The sequence below is a fragment of the Mobula hypostoma genome, chromosome 2, assembly GCF_963921235.1.
Source record: "Mobula hypostoma chromosome 2, sMobHyp1.1, whole genome shotgun sequence".
NCBI lineage: Eukaryota > Metazoa > Chordata > Chondrichthyes > Myliobatiformes > Myliobatidae > Mobula > Mobula hypostoma.
In genome coordinates this window covers 224,066,889-224,089,239 of record NC_086098.1, presented here as the reverse complement: position 1 = coordinate 224,089,239, position 22,351 = coordinate 224,066,889, and the positions used below count along the sequence as shown (strand labels likewise).

The following is a 22,351-nucleotide window of genomic DNA, read 5'->3' as shown; positions in this document are numbered from 1 at the left end:
CTGCCAAGCAGAATGATCCCCCTCGTCAGGAAAGACATTATCTCACAAGAGTAAGAAATCCTCCACAGTGATTACATCTTTAGGCCTGAACGGGACAAATTAAAATATACTATGCTGTGGAAGTCTGTATGTAGTAGTTGTATTAGATAGTAGACTGTGTATATGGTTGAGATGCATTCTATTGAATTGGAGTTTAAAGCTAAGCAGGGAGGAGTGTTGTGTATTTAATATCTCAATAATTTCAGTAATCTTGTATATATTGTTTAATTAAACATTCTTGTTCACTTAAATCATTACAGGTTATATGCAAAAATACTGTAATTGCATACATCACATCACCATATGATCCGTATACACCTTGCTTAAAGTCAACTCGAACTGGACCCAATTCCCGGACTCTCGTGTTTATCTTTGAATTAATTTAATGTTTTGAAGTTACAAAACATTACACCTTTTATGAAGCTCTTCTGACCCCATCCAACACCAGCATGTCTTTCAGATAAGGGGCCCAAAGCTATTCACAATACTCCAAGTATGGTCTGTCTACTGCCTCAAAACCCCGGCATTACTTCCTTGCTTTTATATTCTAGTCCCCTCAAAATGAATGCTAACATTGCATTTCCCTCCTTTACCAACCCACCCTGCAAGTTAACCTTTAGCGAATCCTGCGTGAGTACTCTTCCCTTTGCACCACCAATTTTTGAATTTTCTCCCCGTTTAGAAAATAGTCTACACCTTTATTCGTCCTACCATAGATGGCCACACACTATATTCCACCTGCCACTTCTTTTCCCATTCTCCCAACCTGTCTAAGTCCTCCTGCAGTCTCCTTGCTTCCTCAACACTAGCAGCCCCTTCACCTATCTTTACATCTTCCACAAACTAAACAAAGCCATTAATTCTGTCATCAAAATCATTGATGTACAACATAAACAGAAGTGGTCCCAACACTGACCCCTACAGAACATCACTACTCACCGGCGGCCAAGCAGAAGAGGCCTTTCTGTTCCCAAAGTTTACCTCCTGTCAGTTAGCCAATCTTCTAGCATCTTTCCTATAATATCATGGTTCTTTGTATCACCTTGTCAGAGTAAACAACATCCACTGACACTTTGTTAGAATTCTTTGAGGAAATAACAGGCAGGATAGACAAATTTGTCATGCAAGATTTCCCCTGAAGGAAACTGTGCTGACTTTCAGCTATTTTATTGTGTGCCTCCAAGTACTCCAAAACCTCACCCTTAATAATAGACTTCAACATCTTCCCAACCACTGAGGTCAATAATTTCCCAGTCTACCTCTCTCCCTTGTTGAAGAGTGGAGTGACATTTGTAATTTTCTAGTCCTCTGGAACCATGCCAGAATCCAGTGACTCTTAATGCCTCCACACTCTCCTCAGCTACAGAACCCTGGGGTGTAGTCTATCTGACTTATCTACCTTAAGACCTTTGTTTCCCAAGCACTTTGTCCTTAGTAATAGCAACTACACTCACTTCTGTTCCCTGACACTCAAATTTCTGGTATACTGCTGGCATGAAGACTTGACACAAAATACATACCGTCTGCCATTTCTTTGTTCCCCATTACTACCTCTGTAGTGTCATTCCCAGCAGTCCAATATCCACTGTTGCCTCTTTTACTCTGTAAAACCATGGTATTCTCATATTACTGGCAGGCTTACATTCACTTTTCCTTTTCTCTCCTTATGGCTTTTTAGTTGCCTTCTGTTGGATTTTAAAAGCTTTCCAATCTTCCAACTTCCCACTAATTGTTTGCTTTAATGCTGTCTTTGAATTCCTTTGTCAGTCACCCCCTCAGAATATTTCTTTGGGATGTATCTATCCCACTGCGCCTTCCAAATTACTCCCAGACGCTCCAGCCATTGCTATTCTGTCATCATCCCTGCTAGTGTCCCCTTCAACTCTGGCCAGCTTTTCTTTCATGATACTAATTCCCTTTACTTCACTGCAATACTGATACTTCTGACTTTAGATTCTCCCCCTACAGGGTGAATATTATCATAAGAATGATCATAATACAAGGGTTCCTTTACCTTGAGCTTCCTAATGAATTCCAGTTCATCACATAAAACCCAAACCAGACTTACCTTTCCCATAGAGGCATCAACCACAAGATGCATAAAAAAAAACAACAAACAAACAAACACACACACAATCTCACAAGGCATTCTACAAATTCCTTTTTGGAATCCAGCACCATCCTGATTTTTCCTACTCTACTTCAATATTTAATTCCCTTTTCACATGCCTTTTCTATCTCCCATTGTAATTTGTACCCAGCATCCTGGCTACTGTTCAGAGTTTCCCATCAAGGTCTTTTTAACCTTGCAGGTTTTTTTTTTAAAAGCACTTTGTCCACAAGTCTAAGGATTTGATTTTTTTTTAAAAAACCAATAGTTAACCAACTCTTCTACCTACCCAACTGTCCTTTTAATACAACATATATCCTTGGATGTTAAGATCCCAACTATGATCTTTCAACCACAGATTGGTGATGCCCATGTCACACATACCAATCTCCAACTGCGCTACAAGATCATCTGCCTTATGCTGCATGCATTCAAATATAAACACTCAGTCCTGTATTCATCACACTGCATTGACTTATATACCAACTGCCCCATCCTTAGCCCCATCACTCCAGTTCCCATCCCCCTGTCCAGTTAGCTTAAACCACCCCCAACAGCTCTAGCAAACCTGCCTCGAGATCAGGTGCATCCTATCCTTTATGTACCGGTCATATCTTCTCCGGTGGAGATCTCAATGATCCAGAAATCTGAAACACTGCCCCCATTATCATTTCTTGAGCCATTTATTCATCTGACAAATCTATTCTTACCCTCACTAGCACACGGCACAGGCAACAATACAGATTACTACCCTGGAGGTCCTGCTTTCAGCTTTCTACCCAACTCCCTATATTCTTGCTTCAGGACCTCATCCCTTCTCCCACCCCTGTCACTGGTACACAAAATCTCCCGTCTGCTCCTCTAACTATGGAATCCCCTATCACTACTGCACTCTTCTCAGTGACAGAGACCCACCCGCTTTTCCCTGGTTACCACCTTTACTTGGCACTGCTCCAAATGATTCAGGTTATTCCTATTTACCCATCCCCGGCAGAGGATAACTCTCCCCAGTCTTGAGCATCGCAAAGTACAATTGCCAAGTTTTGCTTTTTGTTAAGGCACAGTATACCTTTGATAAAGCAATCCAACCCAGGGGGTTCAGTAATAGTCATGGCAAGTCACTGAAGTACATTTAAAAAGCAATCTTAAATCAAAATTCAAGTATTAGGCATCATTTCACCTCATTTGAAACCCAGTTTTAAAAAAAACAGCCAGACTGATCACCAGAAACCCAAGAATTGCTAAAACCAAGAATATATGATATTGAAATTAATAAGACAGTCTTGCCGTTCACTCCCTACTCAGCAAAAAGTATCTGATTAGCATGGAAATAACCAAAATAGGGCACTGATGGGAAATTATTTGTAAAGGTGTTAACTGCATAACTCGAAAACAAACAGAAATACCAGACATGTGTTTTGTATACTTAGAAAACAAAAAGCAAAACTCATCAATAGCTCTTACAGAAATTTTTTTCTACCTTTATTATATATAATTAAACAAATGTATCACATGAAAGTTTTACTGGAACAAGTGACAGTACACACTAAGTAACCAAAAGCAATAAAATAAATTTTATTGGCAACACGACTTTGCACTAAGTATTTTAGTAATCCTGGGGTGAAATTAGAAATATTACAGGTGGATTAACGCCCCCCCCCGCCCCCCGAGTTAACAATAATGTACATTACAGCCTAAATCTTTCAGAAAAATGAGGAGTGTGAGGAACTGTTAGTGGTTGATCACTGGGCTTGATTTCTATTTTTTTGTACTGCCTGATGGGATTTGCTTTGTGTACCTGCAAAAAAAAAAGACATGTTAATTAAGCTTTGAAAGCCGATTGCTTTTCTGTCCCAAATCTTTCATTTAGAGAATGTCACAAAAACAAACTGCCCTTCCATGGAAGGGTACAACAGTAAGAATACAACAGGTGCAAAATCTTAAACATAAAGTTATTTACCCAAAGACCAATGCACTGTTTTAAACTGCAAGAATGTACTTAACATAAGCATTACGTTTGCAGAAAATTCAAATGGTTAGTTGAGGCTACATTTCCTGATACAACCAACCCAAAAACCTGCAAATACCACATAATACAAGTGGATAGATGGCTCTCTCTCACTTCCAGCATTTTTGAAAACCAGGAAATATGGTTGAAATAATGAAGTCTTTATGCAAGGTGGTTCAGCCTGTTATTTGAGCAGGTCATCTAGTAGTAGAAGCCCTCAGGTTTGTTTTTGGGGTGGGGTGGGGGATTGTGGGAAGAGGTTCTACAATTATAGTCATACATTCCTTTACATCTCTTCCCCTAACTACCCCCCCCACCCACAACTTACTGATTGTACATCATTGTCCATATAAAACATTATAGTTTATTTGTTACAATGCAGTAATCATTTCTAGCTTACTAAAGTGAGCCAAGCTATTTGCAGACACACTGAAAGCTCAAATGAGACCAGTGCTGCACAAACCTAGAAACTGGTTGCTAAAAAGAGTTGGGCTGCACAATATGCTGATCACGCTCAGCAGGGAAATAGACTGCCAGTCCTAATGAAGGGTCTCAGTCAGAAATGTCGTCTGCTTACTCCCTTCCATAGATACTGTCTGACCTGCTGAGTTCCTCCAGCAGCGTGTTGCTGCTCTGAATATCCAGCATCTTCAGAGTCTATGTCCAAGAGTTGGACTGGATTAAATTTACATGAACCTTAGCAGTTAGAAGAAAACTTGTACACTGGTTACATTCTGATGGGATTATTTCTCATCCAAGCGTGAATTTGCAGGTTCCATATCAAAATGTTCCGATTACCAATGTAGCAACTGAATAATGTCTGCAATTGTGAAAGGCTCATTTTCAGCTCTGGACAAGAATCGTTCCTGATATGAATGAAAGAACCGATAGACTTGCACAACCCAAGTAATTAGTGTTAACAATGACCAAATCACCAGATACTCACTAGCTCTTGCCGAAGTCTAGCTATTTCATCTCTTTCGTGTTCTTCAGCCTCTTTTTTACATTCCTGCTCACGTTTCTCTCGGAAGGCTTCTTTTTGTGCTTTGTGCATTTCAAATTCCATGCGCTCTTTTGCACGCTTCTCTGTTGCTAATTCAAACTTCTCTTGAGCCAAGGAAGGAAACCTTTCTAAGGTTGGGCAAAATAGAAAGAGCTAAGATTTTGATACAAAATACCCAAGTAATTAAGATAGGAGGTAATGAATTTCTTTGCCAGTACCAGTAACCAAAACACCAAATTCAATTCAGAGACCATATAGCCTAAGCCAATTATTTTATAAAAAGACCTGAAGCAATTTCATTTTGACCCAAAAGCTGACAGTTCCTCTGCTCAACCTGCAGAGTTCCTCCAGTAGACTGATTGATGCTTCAGACTGTATCATCTGCGGTCCTGTGTCGCCAAGATACTGCAGATTCAATATGTAGCCCAAGCTTCTGATTCCCATAACTTATTCTCCTTTCATAAGAAAATTGAGCTTGACATATACAGTTCAGGATATATACTTCTGGGACAATTTCTGAAGATAATTGTCTTCTGAAGATAACGTACTTGGTTCTAGATCAATCCCATCAGCCAAACACCATCCAAACCTCAATCCCTTTGTGAACAGTATCCCCGATGAGTTTAACCTTCTCAAGTCATAGTACACAACAGCAGAAACAGGCCCTTTAGCCCATCTAGTTTGTGCCAAATCATTCATCAACTTAGTTCCATTGATCTACACACCCCAACCAGTGCCTATTCCTCTCCCACCCATTTACCAATCCAAATTTCCCCAGCCTCTAAGGATATTCACCCCCCCCACCCATAGATGTATCATCTTAAATATTTCATCTTTCACCTGTAACCATGACCTCCCGTTCTAGTCTCATGCAACCCCAGTAAAAAGAAGCCTGTTTCCATTTACCCTATTGAAACCCCTCAATTTTGTATATCTTGCTGAGATCTCTCAGTTTTCTGCATTCTCAAATGGAATGAAGTACTAACCTATTCAACGTTTCCCCATAAATCACGTCCTCAAGTCTCAGCAGCATTCTTGTAATTTTTTTTCCTGCACTTTCAATCTTATTTACATCTTTCCTATAAGTGACCAAAACTGCACACAATAGTCTTCCACTCTGCCCACCACGCCCCCAATCTTGGTGTCATCCGCAAATTTACCTTATCCAGTTTACCAAATCATTCAAATATCTGAAATACATAATAAACAGTGGACCTGGCACTGATCCCTGCAACACACGACTAGTCACAGGCCTCCAGTCAGAGAAGCAACCATCTACTTCCAGCTTCTTTTGCAAAGCCATGCCAAATCCAATTCACTACCTCACCTTGAATGCCAAGTGACTGAACCTTCCTGAGCAACCTCCCATGTGGGACCTTGTCAAAGGCCTTGCTAAAGTCCAGATAACATCCACTATCTGGCCTTCATTACACAACTTACCACACACGAAGTCACAATGATTATCCCTAATCGGTCCTTGTCTATCCAAATACATATATATCCAGTCCCTTAGGCACATCTCCCAATAGCTTACCCACTGCTGGCATCAGGCTCACCAGTCTAATTTCCCAGCTTATCCTCCGAGCATTTCTGAAACAATGGAACATTAGCTATCCTCCAATTCACCAGCAGCCAAGGTTATTTTAAATACCTCCCCTAAGGCCCCTTCAATTTCTGCACCAGCCTCCTACAGGGTCCAAAAGAACACATCGTCAGGCCCTGGGGATTTATCCACCCTAATGTGCCTCAAGACAGCAAGCACCTCCCCCTCCAATCTGTCCATGACCTTCTATAAACTGTGTCCATCTCCCAAGTAAATACAGAAGCAAAGATTACATTAAGATCTGCACCATCGCTTTCAGATCCACACATAATGACCACTGATCTTCTAGAAGACCAATTTTGTCCCTTGCCATCCTTTTGCTCTAAATACATCTGTTGAAGACCTTAGGACTCTCCTTCACCTCAAAACGGATTACCACATCTATAGCATGTTCAGTTTGAAGACCATATTTCCAAGCCTCAACCCAAGACAGTAAATCTTACATAACTTGTGCAATCCCCACTGGTAAAGGTAAAAATCCAAATAGGATGTAGGGGAAATACATGTGACCACAAAATTTCTAAATTGATAAATTTGTAAAGCAAGACAATAAATACCTGTTAATGATTGGTCTGCCTTCTTTGGCAGAAATGGCTCACGGTAAACAACAGAGTTGGGTCTGGCTTTAAAACATGCTGCTTCTTTTTGCTTTTTCAGTTCTTCCTTCATCTGCAAGAAAGATGTTCTTATTCAACAAGATGGAGCAGATTGTGCTTTGGCAGGTTACAAGACTAAAATCACAGGAGCAACAATGGAAATTAATTCTAAATACATGGTTAGCTTATCCCTGTATCCAATTACATATGTGTCAAGGCCAACATAAATGAATTAATGAACATATTCATTTACAAATTCACTGTAGGAGTCAGGACAAGGTTCAGGAAACTTACCATCTCTGCCCATTCTTGTTCTTTGTAAGCACCACGTTCATCTAGTCGTAAATGAAATGGTTCTACTTTGGTCACAGGCTTCACCACCTTCTCAGGTAGCTGGGCAGATTCAAAGTCAGGAAGCAACTGTGCTTTAAATACAGGGACCTGTAGAAGAAGTCATCATTTCCAGTGACAAATTAATTCCCAAGTGTAATCATTTATCAATTACACGTTACCATGACTTTATGCAGTTGTTCAATTAGCCAGATTGTTACATGGACGGAGTTATTCAGCTCATCATACTGCTGTAATATCTCCATTTAGTCTTCAGGCCAGGCTACAAATCTCAATTTACTCAAGTACAAGAAATATCAGATTTCACTTTTCCAAACAACGGGAATGGGAAGTGGAATTAAAATGGGTGACCACTGGGAGGTCCCGCTTGTTCTGGCATACAGAGCGTAGATGCTCAGCAAAACTGTCTCCTAATCTATTTTAATTCCACTTCCCATTCCGATATGTCCATCCATGGCCTCCTCCACTGTCATGTCAAGGCCACACTTAGGTTGTAGGAACAGCATCTTGTATTCCGTTTGGGTAGCCTCCAAATCCAATTTGGGTAGCCTCCAACATCAATTTCTCAAATTTCCAGTAATGACCCCCCTCCCCACCTTTCACCATTTCCCATCCCCTTGTCCCTCTCTCATGTTATCTCCTTGCCCGTCATCACCTACCTCTGGAGCTCCTCCCCTTTTTTCTTTCTTCCATGACCTTCTGTCCCTTTTACCAATCAACTTCCTAGCTCTTTGCTTCATTCCCCCCCCCACCACTCTGTTTCACCTATCACCTTGCGTTTCTCTCTTCCCTCCCCCCACCTTTCAAATCTACTCCACAGGTCTTTTTTCCTCCAGTCCAGTCGAGGGGTTTTGGCCCGAAACGTCGACTGTGCTATCCTCCATAGATGCTGCTTGGCCTGCTGAGTTCCTCCAGCATTTTGTGTGTGTTGCTCGGATTTCCAGCATCTACAGATTTTCTCTTGTTTGTGCTTAGGGAAACCATGCTGACTTCAGCCTATTTTACCATGTGCTTTTCAGTACTACAAAATTCATCCTTAATAATGGACTCCAACATCCTCCCAACCTCCAAAATCAGGCTAACCAGCCTATAATTTCCTTCACCCTCTCTCCCTCTTAACATGGATTTACATTTGTGAATTTCAGTCCTCTGGAACCATTCAAAATTCTTGAACGGTCGCTACAAACGCCTTAATAACCTTTTCAGATAACATTTAGAACTCCGGTGTAGCCCGGTCAATCCTGGTGAGTTACCTACATTCAATTCTGCTGTACTTCCCATCCCCCCCACTATCCCAACTTCAAACTTCTACCACGTTTCTGGGTTTTCCCCACAGTGAAGACCAATCCTGACTGGTGGTCAGTTCTTTCACCAAAACTACTTCTCCAGCAGTCCAATGTACACTCTATCCTCCTTTAAGCTTCAGATATCTTTTAAAAAAAAAAACATTTGTTTCTGTTATATTATTGGCTACTCCTCACTAATTTTGTTGCTTTTATGCAGTCTTTAACAGCCTGTCAGCCATGGTTGCCTCATCATCCCCTCTTCTTTAGGATGAAATGATCCCATGTCTTCCGAAAAGCCTTCCATTGCTCCTCTACTGTCATCCCTGCTCGTGTCTCTTTCCAGTCATTTTTGGCCAGCTCCTCTCTCATACTCAACTGTATACCAATGTATCCAACTTCAGCTTCTCGCTCTCAAACTGCCAGGTGAATTTCATCATATTATGATCAATTCCTCCTACGGGTTTCTTCACCTACTGTAGTTCCCTAATAAGATCTTGTTCCTTATACACACCAAATCCAGAATTGAATTTTTCCCTAATGGGCTCAACCACGAGCGATTCTGTAAGACATAGGAGCAGAATTAGGCCATTTAGCCCATTGAGTCTGCTTCGCTATTCCATCATGGTTGTCCCAGATCCCACTCAGCCCCACACACCTGCCTTCTCGCCCCACCCTTTGATGCTCTGACCGATCAGAAAACTATCAACTTACACCTTAAATATGCCCATGGACATGGCCTCTGCTGCAGTCTGTGGCACAGCATTCTAGATTCATCATTCCCTGGCTAAAACAATTCCTCCTCACCTCTTATCTAAAAGGTTGCCCTTCAACTTTGAGAATGTGCCCTCTAGTTCTGGATGCCACCTCCCACCAGAGGAAACATCCTCTCACAGGCACTCTACAAATCCCTTGTTAGATCTAGTGCTAAACATGATTCAGCCTACCTGCCTGTGTATTGAAGTCCCCCCATGACCACTGTAACATTGCCTTTTCTATCTCACAATGTAATTTATATCCCACATTCAAGTACTACTCAAAGGTCTGTGTACACCTCCCATCAGGGTCTGCCCACAGGGATACATTTTCCGATCCTATGTCATTTCTTAAGGACTTGATTTCATTTTTGTTTTAACCAATAGAGCTACCTCACTCACTTGCCTGCCTTTGAAAGTATATGTATTCTTGGATGTTTATGTCCCAACTGTGCTCTTTCAGCTATAACCGATGTCCACACAGTTGTACCTGCCAATTTGTAACTGTAGAATAAGTTCATCTCCTTTGTTTCATATTCAAGTACAACCCCTTTAGTTTTGCATTCACCAGCCCACTTATTTGTCTCCATGTTGCCCAAAGTTAATTGCAACATTCATTTATCTGACCTGGAAGGGGCGTATTTATTTTTAATATACTTCCTCCAGTTGTGATAGTCAGTGTATCTTTGGGCAGGGTATTTTCTTCACTTTGCTTTCAATGTTTGCAACATCTACAAACTCTATCTTATAAAACTTTGTTTCCTTTCCCTTTTTGTCCTGCTTGTTAATAATCCTTCCTCTTTGTAAAACAGTTTAAGGCAGGGGTTCGGAACCTTTAATGCCATGGACCAATACCATTAAGCAAGGGGTCTGTGGATCCCAGGTTGGGAACCCCTGGCTTAAGGTATTTTTTAATACGGTGAATAATTGAGCTCAGCACAGCATTGTAGGCCAAAGGGTCTGTAATATGCTGTAGATTTCTATGTTCTATGTTAACCTTTTCTAAACAGTCCTCCTGCTCACCTTTTATGTTATCCATACTCCTTCCAAACTATTGAACTCAACCCCCTACCACTTAGTTTAAAACCCTAGTCACAGCCCACCAGTCATTCACTAGGACCCTGGTCCCAGCATGGTAATGGTTGGAGCCCAACCCATTACAACAGCAGCCTCCTTCCCTAGTACTAGTGCCAAAGTCCCACAAATTCAAATTCACTTCTCCCACGCCTACCTTTGAAGCATGTAGTTAACCTTAATCTTCTTGACCCTGGTTCAGGTAGCAATCCAGATTACCATCTAGCTCCTCGATTTTCTCAGAATCCCTTTCCTCATTCTACCTACATCATTGATATGCCAAATGAATCTTTCCCTTGCCAATCCAAATTCCTCTCTAGGTCAAGATGTGATGCCTTGAACTTCGGCTCCAGACAGGCAAGAGACTTCAGGATTCTTGATTCTTGCATCAGAGAATTGTGTCTATTCCCCTGACAATACTGATCTCGATTACAACTACATTTCCCTCCAACCTTTTAAATATCTCCCTGAACCATGATGCTCCTGGTTCAGTTGCTCAACTTTCTTACAGACCTATTCACCCAATCTGCCTGTCACACCTTTCACTAACATAGACCAAATATGAAACAGTTTATCTAATGGGTACTACTGCCTTCTGAATCAGCATCCAGGTAACTCTACCCTCCCTGATGGTTTGTAGTATTTGAAGTTAAGATTCCAGGTCATAACTTTGAGCCCAAGTTCCAAACACTTGCTATAGATGTGGGCACCAGAAGCCACAATGGAATTCACTAGCTCCTACATCATGCAGCCACAACACATCATCTGATCCTGCAGCACTTTAAAAATTTGGTTTTCTTAATCAGTTTAAGTCTCAGCTACAAACCTAATAAGCAATTAAACAAAGTAGTAAGAGGGAAGATTAAGGGTTTTCTCCACAACCTCAAAGTCCCACTCTTACATTGACTGCTCCATTGAGCTTACTTCCCTTTTATTGGCAACTGCTGCCCAATTATCCAATAAATGAATCAACAAGACTTACTGTTTTAAATCCTTTGCACTCTCAAATCTAGCTCACTATGTTTTAGCATGCATATTTACACCATTTGCAGTCATAATGAATACCTCAGCCTCCTTCTTGCGCATTTCCTCTATTTTCTTCTGTTTTAATGCTTCTCTTTCTTTGTCCCGGGTCTCAAATGAGAAAGGCTGAACTGCTGTAACAGTTTCTCCAGTGGATTTTGGCTTGAACGGGACAGCGTAGTGCGGCACGGGATTTGCTTTAATCACACGTGTTTCTTTCTGCAAGTTTCAATCAGAAAACAAGTATTAAAATGCAATGCGATAACACTGGACCACCACAGAATACCATTTTAGAACCCGAAGTCAAAATACTCCAACATGCACTGAAATAAGAACTTTCAAATAATGCTAGTGACCAAAACACCAGATAAGATTCTTATCTTTTCAGTTAAAGGTTGAGGATGGATTTAAATTCTAGTGAGGTCAACCTTTAAGTCATATGTTTGATCAATATAAGCAGCGTATGTTTCATTTAAAGTAAGATTTGGAAGAGAACAAAAATCCAAGTCAGTCTTGTTCCAGCAACAACCGTGTTCTAGAACACAAATCGGCCACTGAAATGACTATTAATACTATTAAGGGTAGAATGGTTAATGGGCAAATTGAGAAAGGTCGTCAACTTTTTAAAAAATTCAGTTATTCAAACGATTCCATTGTAGTGCAACCTTCATACTCACCTTCTCTTCCTCCTTGAAGGGCATTCTCACACAGTTCTTCAGAGTAAAAGCTGGAGATTTGGGCATTGTTATGGGTAGAATTTTCTTCTCTGGGACTCCCTGCAAAAGTAGTTTGCAACACATGAATTAAGCCAATAAGTTTAAATTTACAGCTACAGTTCTCTGTGTGGTGCAGAGTTGAACTGAAGTTGATAAAATATTTTGGAAATTGAAGTGTTTTAATTTTATTGCGACCAAAATTCAATTAAAGAAACAAGGATTTTTACCACTACGTCATCTAGTATCTTGGAAGGGCAGGGCCGTGAGTGGAAGGTGTAGTCCTCCACCTCTTCATGCTTTCTGTTTTCCTCTCTTTCCCGGATGCGCTTCTCTATCTCCAAATCAAAGCCAATAGGTTTTGTTGGTTCTTTAACATGTGGCTTCTTTGGTAGGACTGGACCACCTTCTAGGATTCTGGGCTTTACTTCCTGGGCTTTGAACTTGTACCTGCAAATGCAAGATGACATAAACCTCTGCTCCCGTATTCAATAGGAATCATTATATCTGAGCATTAATTAGAATCCAAAGAGGCTCATGGACCCAAATGTCATCAAGACCCCACCATAATCAGTTAGCAGAGCTGCTGCATCTTCAGCCAGGTTTAATCCTGACCTTTGATGCAATGAGCAGAGCCAGTGATTTTCTTGTGGCTTTCCCCTCTGAATACTCCAGTACCCTCTTACAATCTAAAGATCTGTAGGTTTGCAAATGTAATGGCTACTAAATTGTTCCTAGTGGTAGAATATGGGAAGAAAAATGAGTGCTTAGTCAGTGCAGACTCAGTGGCCCAGATTCTATGCAGTTTAACTATGGAAATATCTCTGCCTTCACTACAGTAGTGTGCTTGACTTCAAGGGATACTCAGTTTCTTACATGCACAAGGTCTCAGTATTAGCTCAGCTAAACAACTGACTATCTTTGGTATATTGGCAAAGAAAACAGTTATTGACAGAATCAGAAAAAGAAAATCAAGCTTAACAGCTTTCAAAAAGTTCTGCAGATGGATTTCTGAGTGCACTTGTAGCCACAGTCACAATCTTGTGTCTTGGAGTACAAAGGTTTTGCCCACACATTTCAAGAGGTGACTTGAGATGAAATGGACAACCAGGAACTATATTAAACAGGTCTATAATTTTACCCAAAAGGTACCATTCTAAATTGTCAATCCTAAGCCAACTACTCAGGGGAAATCCTGCAAAATGAAAACTTGCAAAGCTCATCTAGTTTGTATGTAGACTCCCAATTTGATTTACAAACGTTTGTATATGGGCAAACAGACAGTACCAGATGCTAGGTGAAGCACATTCCAGGCTATGTTTTAAGAACATACTTACGATTGTATTTTCTCTAGCTCTTCAGCTTCTATTTCAGCTGCACTCTTACATGTGGCTGGTCGAGCTCGGCTCTTAGTCGTCAATAAAGGAGTGTGAGGTTTAGTCAGTTTCACTTTTGCAGACACCCCAGAAGGACCTTCAGAAGGAGAAATATACACTACATAAGCAGTGAAACTTCAGAAGTAAAATACAGCAAAAAGACAGATGCCCACATTATAATCCACCAATAGGTGGTGAATTTGCAGAAAATCTGGATTTTATTTTACGAACATGCTAAACACCTACGTAAAGAATTATTTAAGATGTTATCCAAGCGAAAAATATTTACATTACCTTTATCCACACAATGGGTGCTCCTAAGGTGATACCGTGATGGCGTCCGACATTGGAAAGCTTCTACCTGCTCCGCCAGAGAAACGTATGCTTGACTATTTGTTTCCACATGCTTCCGTTTGCTGCCAGAGAGTTTGAAAGGCTTCGACATTGTGACACCTTTGTGCTCACGCGTCTAGAAAATGTCAATGGATCAATGATTTCTGTCCCACTCAAGTCAGCATCCATCATTTTCACCACTACCGCAGCTTAATTCCTTCTAAAGCATGGATTATCTGAACCCCATCCACACACTCAAAATGCTTAATAGCATCGCAGACATTCCGAAAAGACTGAGGAACAAAGGAATCTTAGTATTCAAATCTAAAGACCACTGAAAGTGGCAGCACAGTTAGTCAATGTAGGGATGAAAGCTTCCAGGATACTGGCCTTCAATAGTCAGGGCAAAGGGGAACAGACACAGTGAGTGTCAGTGTCAGAGCCCTACCGAGGATGAGAGCGAGAGAGAGAGAGCGCGAGAGAGAGAGAGCGCGAGAGAGAGAGAGCGCGAGAGAGAGAGAGCGCGAGAGAGAGAGAGCGCGAGAGAGAGAGAGCGCGAGAGAGAGAGAGCGCGAGAGAGAGAGAGCGCGAGAGAGAGAGAGCGCGAGAGAGAGAGAGCGCGAGAGAGAGAGAGCGCGAGAGAGAGAGAGCGCGAGAGAGAGAGAGCGCGAGAGAGAGAGCGCGAGAGAGAGAGCGCGAGAGAGAGAGCGCGAGAGAGAGAGCGCGAGAGAGAGAGCGCGAGAGAGAGAGCGCGAGAGAGAGAGCGCGAGAGAGAGAGCGCGAGAGAGAGAGCGCGAGAGAGAGAGCGCGAGAGAGAGAGCGCGAGAGAGAGAGCGCGAGAGAGAGAGCGCGAGAGAGAGAGCGCGAGAGAGAGAGCGCGAGAGAGAGAGCGCGAGAGAGACTCGGCTGCACAGGCATGGTAAGTGTCAGAGGCCTAAACTCAGAAGCAAATAAAAGAAAGGTAGGGTCAAGCAGAGTGGTAATTTTTGGACTGTGCCAGTGCTGGTGAGGTAAGGCTTTGGCTGAACACGCTTCATCAAGAACAGACAGAAGCACAGATAAGAGGCAAGTTGTTTTCTTTTCCCCCCTCTCTCTCCCCCCAAGTAGAGTAGTCAGATGTGGCAATTCAGAAAACCTGACAATTTCCCTGATGACTACATCTACGGGAAGTGCATCTAACTTCAGCTCCTGACTGACCAGGTCGAGGAGTTGGATGTACTCAGGAACATTTGGGAGGTTGCAGGTATTATAGATGAGACTTTTGAAGAGGTGGTTACACTCAGAATACAGGCTTCAGATAGTAAAGGGTGAGCACCAGGAGAGGCAAGGGAATTAAGCACTCAGTGCAGGGTTCCTCTGTGGCCATTCCTCTTTGGAGGATACTGCTGGGGGTGGTGGTGGGGGGGGGGGTGCAAGTGGGTGACCCATCAGGGCATGGCAGCAGCAGCCAAGCTGATGGAACAGTGGTGCATTAGCTCCCGGGTGCTAGGGCCCAGATGTATCGGAGCAGCTGCAGAATATTTTCAAAAGGCAGGGTAAACAGATCATGGTACATATTGCCACCAATGACATAGGCAGAAAAGGGGAAGAAATCCTATCCAATGAGTATATAGTTAGGAAAGAGACTGGAGAGAGGGTCTGGTAGTAATCTCCAGATTATTCCCAGTGCCACAGGGTAATGCAGGTAGGAATGGGGTGATAGCACGGATGAATGAGTGGCTGAGGAGATGGTGCAGGGGATAGAGATTCAAAGTCTTGGATCATTGGAATCTTTCAGGGGAAGGGGTGACCTCTACAAGAAAGACAAATTGCAACTGAACCAATACCCTGGCTGGGAGGTTGCTAATGCTACCTGGGAGTTTAGACTAGTTTTACAGGGGGCTGAGAACCGGAGCACCAAGCGTAGGATTGAACCAGACCAGAAGGTAGATGTCAGGGAAAGTACTGAAAGACAAAAAAAATCAAAAAAATGTATGATAGTTCAGATACTTTGAAGTGTGTGTATTTTAACGATAGGAGTATTATAGGTAAAGGTGATGAACTTAGAACATGGATCAGTACAATGTTGGAACTACAATCAACAGGAATTCTGCAGATGCTGGAAATTCAAGCAACATACATCAAAGTTGCTGGTGAACGCAGCAGGCCAGGCAGCATCTATAGGAAGAAGCGCAGTCGACGTTTCAGGCCGAGACCCTTCGTCCACGAAGGGTCTCGGCCTGAAACGTCGACTGCGCTTCTTCCTATAGATGCTGCCTGGCCTGCTGCGTTCACCAGCAACTTTGATGTATGTTGTTGGAACTACAATGTTGTGGCTATTACTGAAACTTGTTTGAGGGGGCAGGAACGGGTGAATAATGCAGCTAACTTTCAAAGTTTTAGAAAAGATCGAGGAGGTGATAAAAGGGGTTGGGGAGGGAGTTGCACTACTAATCAGGGACAATATCACAGCTGCACTTAGGGTTGACATAACAGAGGGTTCAGACACATTTGGATAGACTCGAAGGGTGCAATCACACTGATGAGATTGTACTACAGACACCCCAATAACCACCGGGACATTGAGAAATAGATATGTAATCAGATTAAGGAAATGTGTAAAAAGAATAGGGCTGTTGTCAAGGCATGTTCCTGTTAAAGGAAAGACAGTGATGGAAAGACAAGAGAACCTCGGATGTTAGAGAGGTGATTAATTTAGTCAAGAAGGAAAAGTATGTAAAGCTTTGAAAGTTAGAATCAAACTGAGCCAATGAGGAATATGAAGCAGCCAGGAAAGGACTAAAGGAGGAAATTAGGAAAGCTAGGAGGGGCCATGGAATGTCCTTGGCAAGTAGAATTAAGGTGAATCACATGGCATTCTATACATACATCAACAGCAAGAGGATAGGGAGAGGGTAGGACAATTCAAGGATAAAGGTGGGGGGCAACATTTACTTGAATACAGAGAATATGGGTGAGATAGTTATTGAGTACTTTACTTCAGTACCTACCAAGGAAAAGGATATGAAGGACCAGGAGATCAGTGCTAAGTGTATAAATAAGTTAGGGCTTTTAGAAGTCAAGGAGGCAAAAGTGTTGGGCTGCCTAATGAGTATTAAGGTCGATGTCCCCAGGGCCTGGTGAGATTTACCCGGTTATTGAAGGATCTGTGCTGTGACCTCTGCAGTTTGTGATGTACATAAATGATGTGGACAAAAGTGTAGATGGGTGGGTTAGTAAGTTTTTAGGTACCAAGATTGGTGGAGTTGTCAATAGTGTAGAAGACTGGCAAAGATATAGATCAGTTGCAGACATGGGCAGAGAAATGGCAGATGGAGTTTAACAGACAAATGTGAGGTGCTGCACCTCGGTAAAGCAAATGCAAGACGACAGTGTTGTTGAGCAGAGAGATCATGGGACCCAAGATCATAGCTCCTTGAAAATGGCTATACAGCTCGATAGGGTGGCTAAGGCGGCTTCTGAAATGCTTGCTTTCATTGGTTGAGGCACTGAGTTCAAAAGTTAAGAGGTTATGTTCCAACTTTTTAGAACTCTGGCCACATCTGGAATATTGCATAAGGTTCTGGTCGCTGCACTATAGGAAGTAAGTTGAGGCTTTGGTGAGGCCACAGAAGAGGATGCTACCCAGTTTAGAGGGCATGTACTATCATAAGAGACTGGACAGACTTGGGTTGTTGACTTTGAAGCAGTGAAGGCTGAGGGGAGATCTGTTAGAGTAGACAGGAAGTATCTGTTTCCCAGGGTAAAAATGTCAGATGGCATGCATTGAAGGTGAGAAGGGGTAGGTTCAAAGGGGATGTGAGAGGTATGTTTTTACTCAGAGTGGTGGATGCTTGGAATATGCTGCCAGGTGTGGTGGTAGAGGTAAATACATTAGACGCTTATAAGAGACGTTTAGACAAACAGATTAATTGAGGAAGATAGAGAGATATGGGCATTGTTTAGGTAGGAGGGATTCGTTTTTGATTTACTTTTTAGCTGGTTTGGCACAACATTATGGGCTGAAGGGCCTGTTCCTGTACTGTACTATGCTCCAACTTCATAAAACATTGGATAGGCCACAGCTGGAGCAATGTGTACCATGCTGGTTGCCATACTATAGGAAGAACATGTATGCAATGGGAGGTGCAGAGATTAATTGGCCTGAAATGTTGATTGTGCATTTCCCTCCACAGATACTGCCTGACCTGGTGAGTTCCCTCAGCATTTTGTGTGTGCTGCTTTGGAGGTCCAGCATATGCAAAATCTCTTTTTGGGATGGAAACTTTCAGCTATAAATTCGGAGTAGAGGCCACCTTTAAGGCAAGCAGTAAAAGTTTGAAGGGGAAGACAGAAAACAAAACACAGACACTCCAATATTTAAAATGTGTTTGAGCACTTCACTCGCCAAGAATTGGATGTCTCCAAGACCAGATGCTGAAGTGGAAGAAATACTTGACGATCAGGCAGCATCTGCAGTCAGAGTGGTGAATGGGCATTTACCCAAAATGTCACTGTTCCTCTTGCACTTTCTGCTGAGTATATCCAGCATCATCTCTCACAGCTGTTTCCTCACATTCACTTCCCCGTGTTCAGTTGTCCTTCAGTCCCCATCTTGTTTTGATAAAGTTCCTATAATTTTGGGTAAAGTCTCTGTCTGTCCCATTGTTAACAGACCCTTTCTACTTCATCCAGTCGTTTCCCAACATCTGCTGTTGGGAACAACCCATTTCCATCAACACCAAATGATGCCAGTGATCACCTTTCCGGGTCATGGGTTTACTCCAGCAGCACCTGACCGTGTTAATTGGCAGTGTAGCCACAGATGAAGCTCTTGCCTTTTTAAAACAACCCCCCAGCTGCCACCTCTATTCCCTTGCAGTCTAGCAGACTATTTGCAGGCACATTCTCAAACAGCATAACACTCCAGTCTTCAATTACATCTGATATATCAGCTTCAATCACACTATTCTTTCTAGTCACCAATGAAGCTCAATTCTAAACTACTGAACATTTTTAAACCCAGTTCACCACCTTTACACTTAAGTTCAACCCCCAATTCCAACTCTCCTACCCTTTCCTACTTCTACATCGACCATCAATGAAATTGAAAACCTCTGGTGTAGTTCTTACTTCGCTACTATTCAGAAACGGTACAAGCAGACCAGCACATTTCCTTAGAAGATATTCATCACATCCCAGGGCCTGTCAAACAAATACACTGAAAGGAAACCAAAGGAAATTTCCAACAAGACCATTAGATGGAAGTGAAGCAAATCGAACTGACAGAGCAATGAGATTACAAAATGTTTGTACTTGGAACAATACGCTTTCCATAAATATAAAAATAAGCCCAAATACTGCCAAAAAAAGACCACTTCAAAAGATGTTGGCCATCAGGAATCTCTCAAATATTCAGCCAGCAGAAGCTACAAAGGACCTTATACAAAAGGAAAATCTGCAGGAAATCCACCCACAGAGTACAATACTTAGCATGTACCGAGACAAAAACAGTTAATAATTCATCAAGTGTACTAGTTATTACAAATATAAACTAAAGAATATAATGCAAACCAAATCAATCACTTTCCTTGTTAATCAGATACACAAATCATGAGTCACTTCAACCCAACAAGATACTCACAGAAGACTGCTGATATTTGCGCAAGTCATTGGTGAAGTTCACTTCCTTGTATGCTTCTCCTTCATGCGCTTTTATGCGCTTGTCTGTGTGGAACTTTATATCCACTGGCCTTGTGACCGGAATCTGCATCTTTTTCTTAGTCTGACCTGAAACCAGTAGGATGCAGATTTTTCATTGAGTTACTTAAATAAATTTGTGATGAGGTGAGTTGGGGTAAAAGATTAAAAAGACATCAGCAGTTCAAAAAAAAAAATCAATATGATCAATACAGAAGCATTTAAATTTTTGTCATAATGGATTATTATGCCAAAAGCAGAGAACAACATCATTCCAAAAGCAATTGAACCATTCTTTTACCTGCCAGCTGTGAAAAGTTCGTCTAATACCATGATTTCTTGCTTCTACAAGTTTATTTCTGACCATCCTTAATTACAACTATTAAAATGGCATACACCATTACCTCCCCCAATCCCTCAACTCAAAACATAAAATATCCACTCAAGTCTGCCCCACACTATTTGACCATCCAGTAGCACTAATCTACAGTGAAGTGCTTTGAGAGGTTAGACCCACTGCAATTTGTCAATCACCACAATAGTTCTGTAGCAGATGCAATCTCTTTGGCTTGCCACATGGCCTTGGATCACCTGGACAATACAAATACTTATGACTACAGCTCAGTGTTTAACACCACTCCTAGAGTTCTGATCGAAAAGCTCCAGAACCAAGGCCTCTGTACTTCCGTCTACAACTGGAAGCTTTTCTTCCCAATTCGAAGACCACAATCTATGTGGACTAGAAATAACATCTCCAACTCGCTGACAATCAACACTGGCACACCTCAGGGATGTGAGCTTAGCCCAGTGCTCTACTTTCTCTACACCCATGACCATGGCTAAGCTAGCCCAAATGCCATCTATAAATTTGCTGATGATACAGCTGATGTGGGCAGAATCTCAGATGGTGACGAGAGGGCGTAAAGAAGCAATATATATCAGCGAGTTGAGTGGTGTCATAACAACAGCCTTGCAATCAGCATCTACAAAGAACTGATTGTGGACTTCAGAAAGGAAACACACACCAGTCCTCAGAGGGATCAGAAATGGAAAGGCCAAGCAATTTCAGGTTCTTGGGTGTCATTATCACCAAGGACCTAACCTGGATCCAACATATTGATGCAGCTACAAAGATGGCAAGACGTGGCTATATATCATTAAGAGTTTTCATGGAGAGCATTCTAACTGGCTGTATCACAGTCTGGTGTGGAGGAGGGGTGGCTACTGTACAGGATCAAAGCAAGCTGCAGATAGTTGTAAAATTTGTCAGCTCCATCATGGGCACGAGCCTGCATGGTATCCAGGACATCTTCAAGCAGCCGTGCATCATTAAGGACGCTCAATTACCCATGACATGCCCTTTTCTCATTGCTACTATCAAGGTGATTCAGGAACCAGTTCTTCCCTTCTGCCATCCAATTTCTGAATGGACATTGAACCTACGAACACTACCTCACTACTTTGTTTTTTTTTGCACTACTCGTTTAATATATATTCATAATGTAATAGATTTTCTCTTTTTTTTGGCATGTGCCTGCATGTCTGTGATGATGTCTTTTTCATGGCTTTTTACAAGGCGCGGAGTGAGAGTGAGAGTGAGAGTGTGAGAGAGAGAGAGAGTGAGAGAGAGAGAGAGAGAGAGAGAGAGAGAGAGAGAGAGAGAGAGAGAGAGAGAGAGAGAGAGAGAGAGAGAGAGAGAGAGAGAGAGAGAGAGAGAGAGAGAGAGAGAGAGAGAGAGAGAGAGAGAGAGAGAGTGAGAGAGTGAGAGAGTGAGAGAGTGAGAGAGTGAGAGAGTGAGAGAGTGAGAGAGTGAGAGAGTGAGAGAGTGAGAGAGTGAGAGAGTGAGAGAGTGAGAGAGTGAGAGAGTGAGAGAGTGAGAGAGTGAGAGAGTGAGAGAGTGAGAGAGTGAGAGAGTGAGAGAGTGAGAGAGTGAGAGAGTGAGAGAGTGAGAGAGTGAGAGAGAGAGAGAGTGAGAGAGAGAGAGAGAGAGTGAGAGAGAGTGAGAGAGAGTGAGAGAGAGTGAGAGAGAGTGAGAGAGAGTGAGAGAGAGTGAGAGAGAGTGAGAGAGAGTGAGAGAGAGTGAGAGAGAGTGAGAGAGAGTGAGAGAGAGTGAGAGAGAGTGAGAGAGAGTGAGAGAGAGTGAGAGAGAGTGAGAGAGAGTGAGAGAGAGTGAGAGAGAGTGAGAGAGAGTGAGAGAGAGTGAGAGAGAGTGAGAGAGAGAGTGAGAGAGAGAGTGAGAGAGAGAGTGAGAGAGAGAGTGAGAGAGAGAGTGAGAGAGAGTGAGAGAGAGAGTGAGAGAGAGAGTGAGAGAGAGAGTGAGAGAGAGAGTGAGAGAGAGAGAGAGAGAGAGTGAGAGAGAGTGAGAGAGAGAGAGAGAGAGAGAGTGAGAGAGAGAGTGAGAGAGA

At 42.3% G+C, this 22,351-nt stretch overlaps 1 protein-coding gene across 2 annotated transcripts in view; it reads right to left on the bottom strand.

Moving 5' to 3' along the window:
- Positions 1–261: 261 nt before the first annotated feature.
- Positions 262–22,351, bottom strand: part of tpx2 (TPX2 microtubule nucleation factor) — a 34,523-nt gene continuing 12,433 nt past the window's right edge. The window contains exons 6-15 of one of the 2 annotated variants that reach the window (XM_063041550.1): positions 19,891–20,036; positions 14,229–14,403; positions 13,896–14,031; positions 12,789–13,008; positions 12,523–12,621; positions 11,888–12,064; positions 7,654–7,800; positions 7,321–7,432; positions 5,104–5,288; positions 262–3,947 (exon numbers count right to left, since the gene is read on the bottom strand). In XM_063041550.1, the coding sequence (XP_062897620.1) occupies positions 3,837–3,947; positions 5,104–5,288; positions 7,321–7,432; positions 7,654–7,800; positions 11,888–12,064; positions 12,523–12,621; positions 12,789–13,008; positions 13,896–14,031; positions 14,229–14,403; positions 19,891–20,036 (1,508 nt within the window). In that variant the 3' untranslated portion in view covers positions 262–3,836. The remainder of the gene's footprint in view (positions 3,948–5,103; positions 5,289–7,320; positions 7,433–7,653; positions 7,801–11,887; positions 12,065–12,522; positions 12,622–12,788; positions 13,009–13,895; positions 14,032–14,228; positions 14,404–19,890; positions 20,037–22,351) is intronic. The other variant, XM_063041549.1, reaches the window with a different exon arrangement.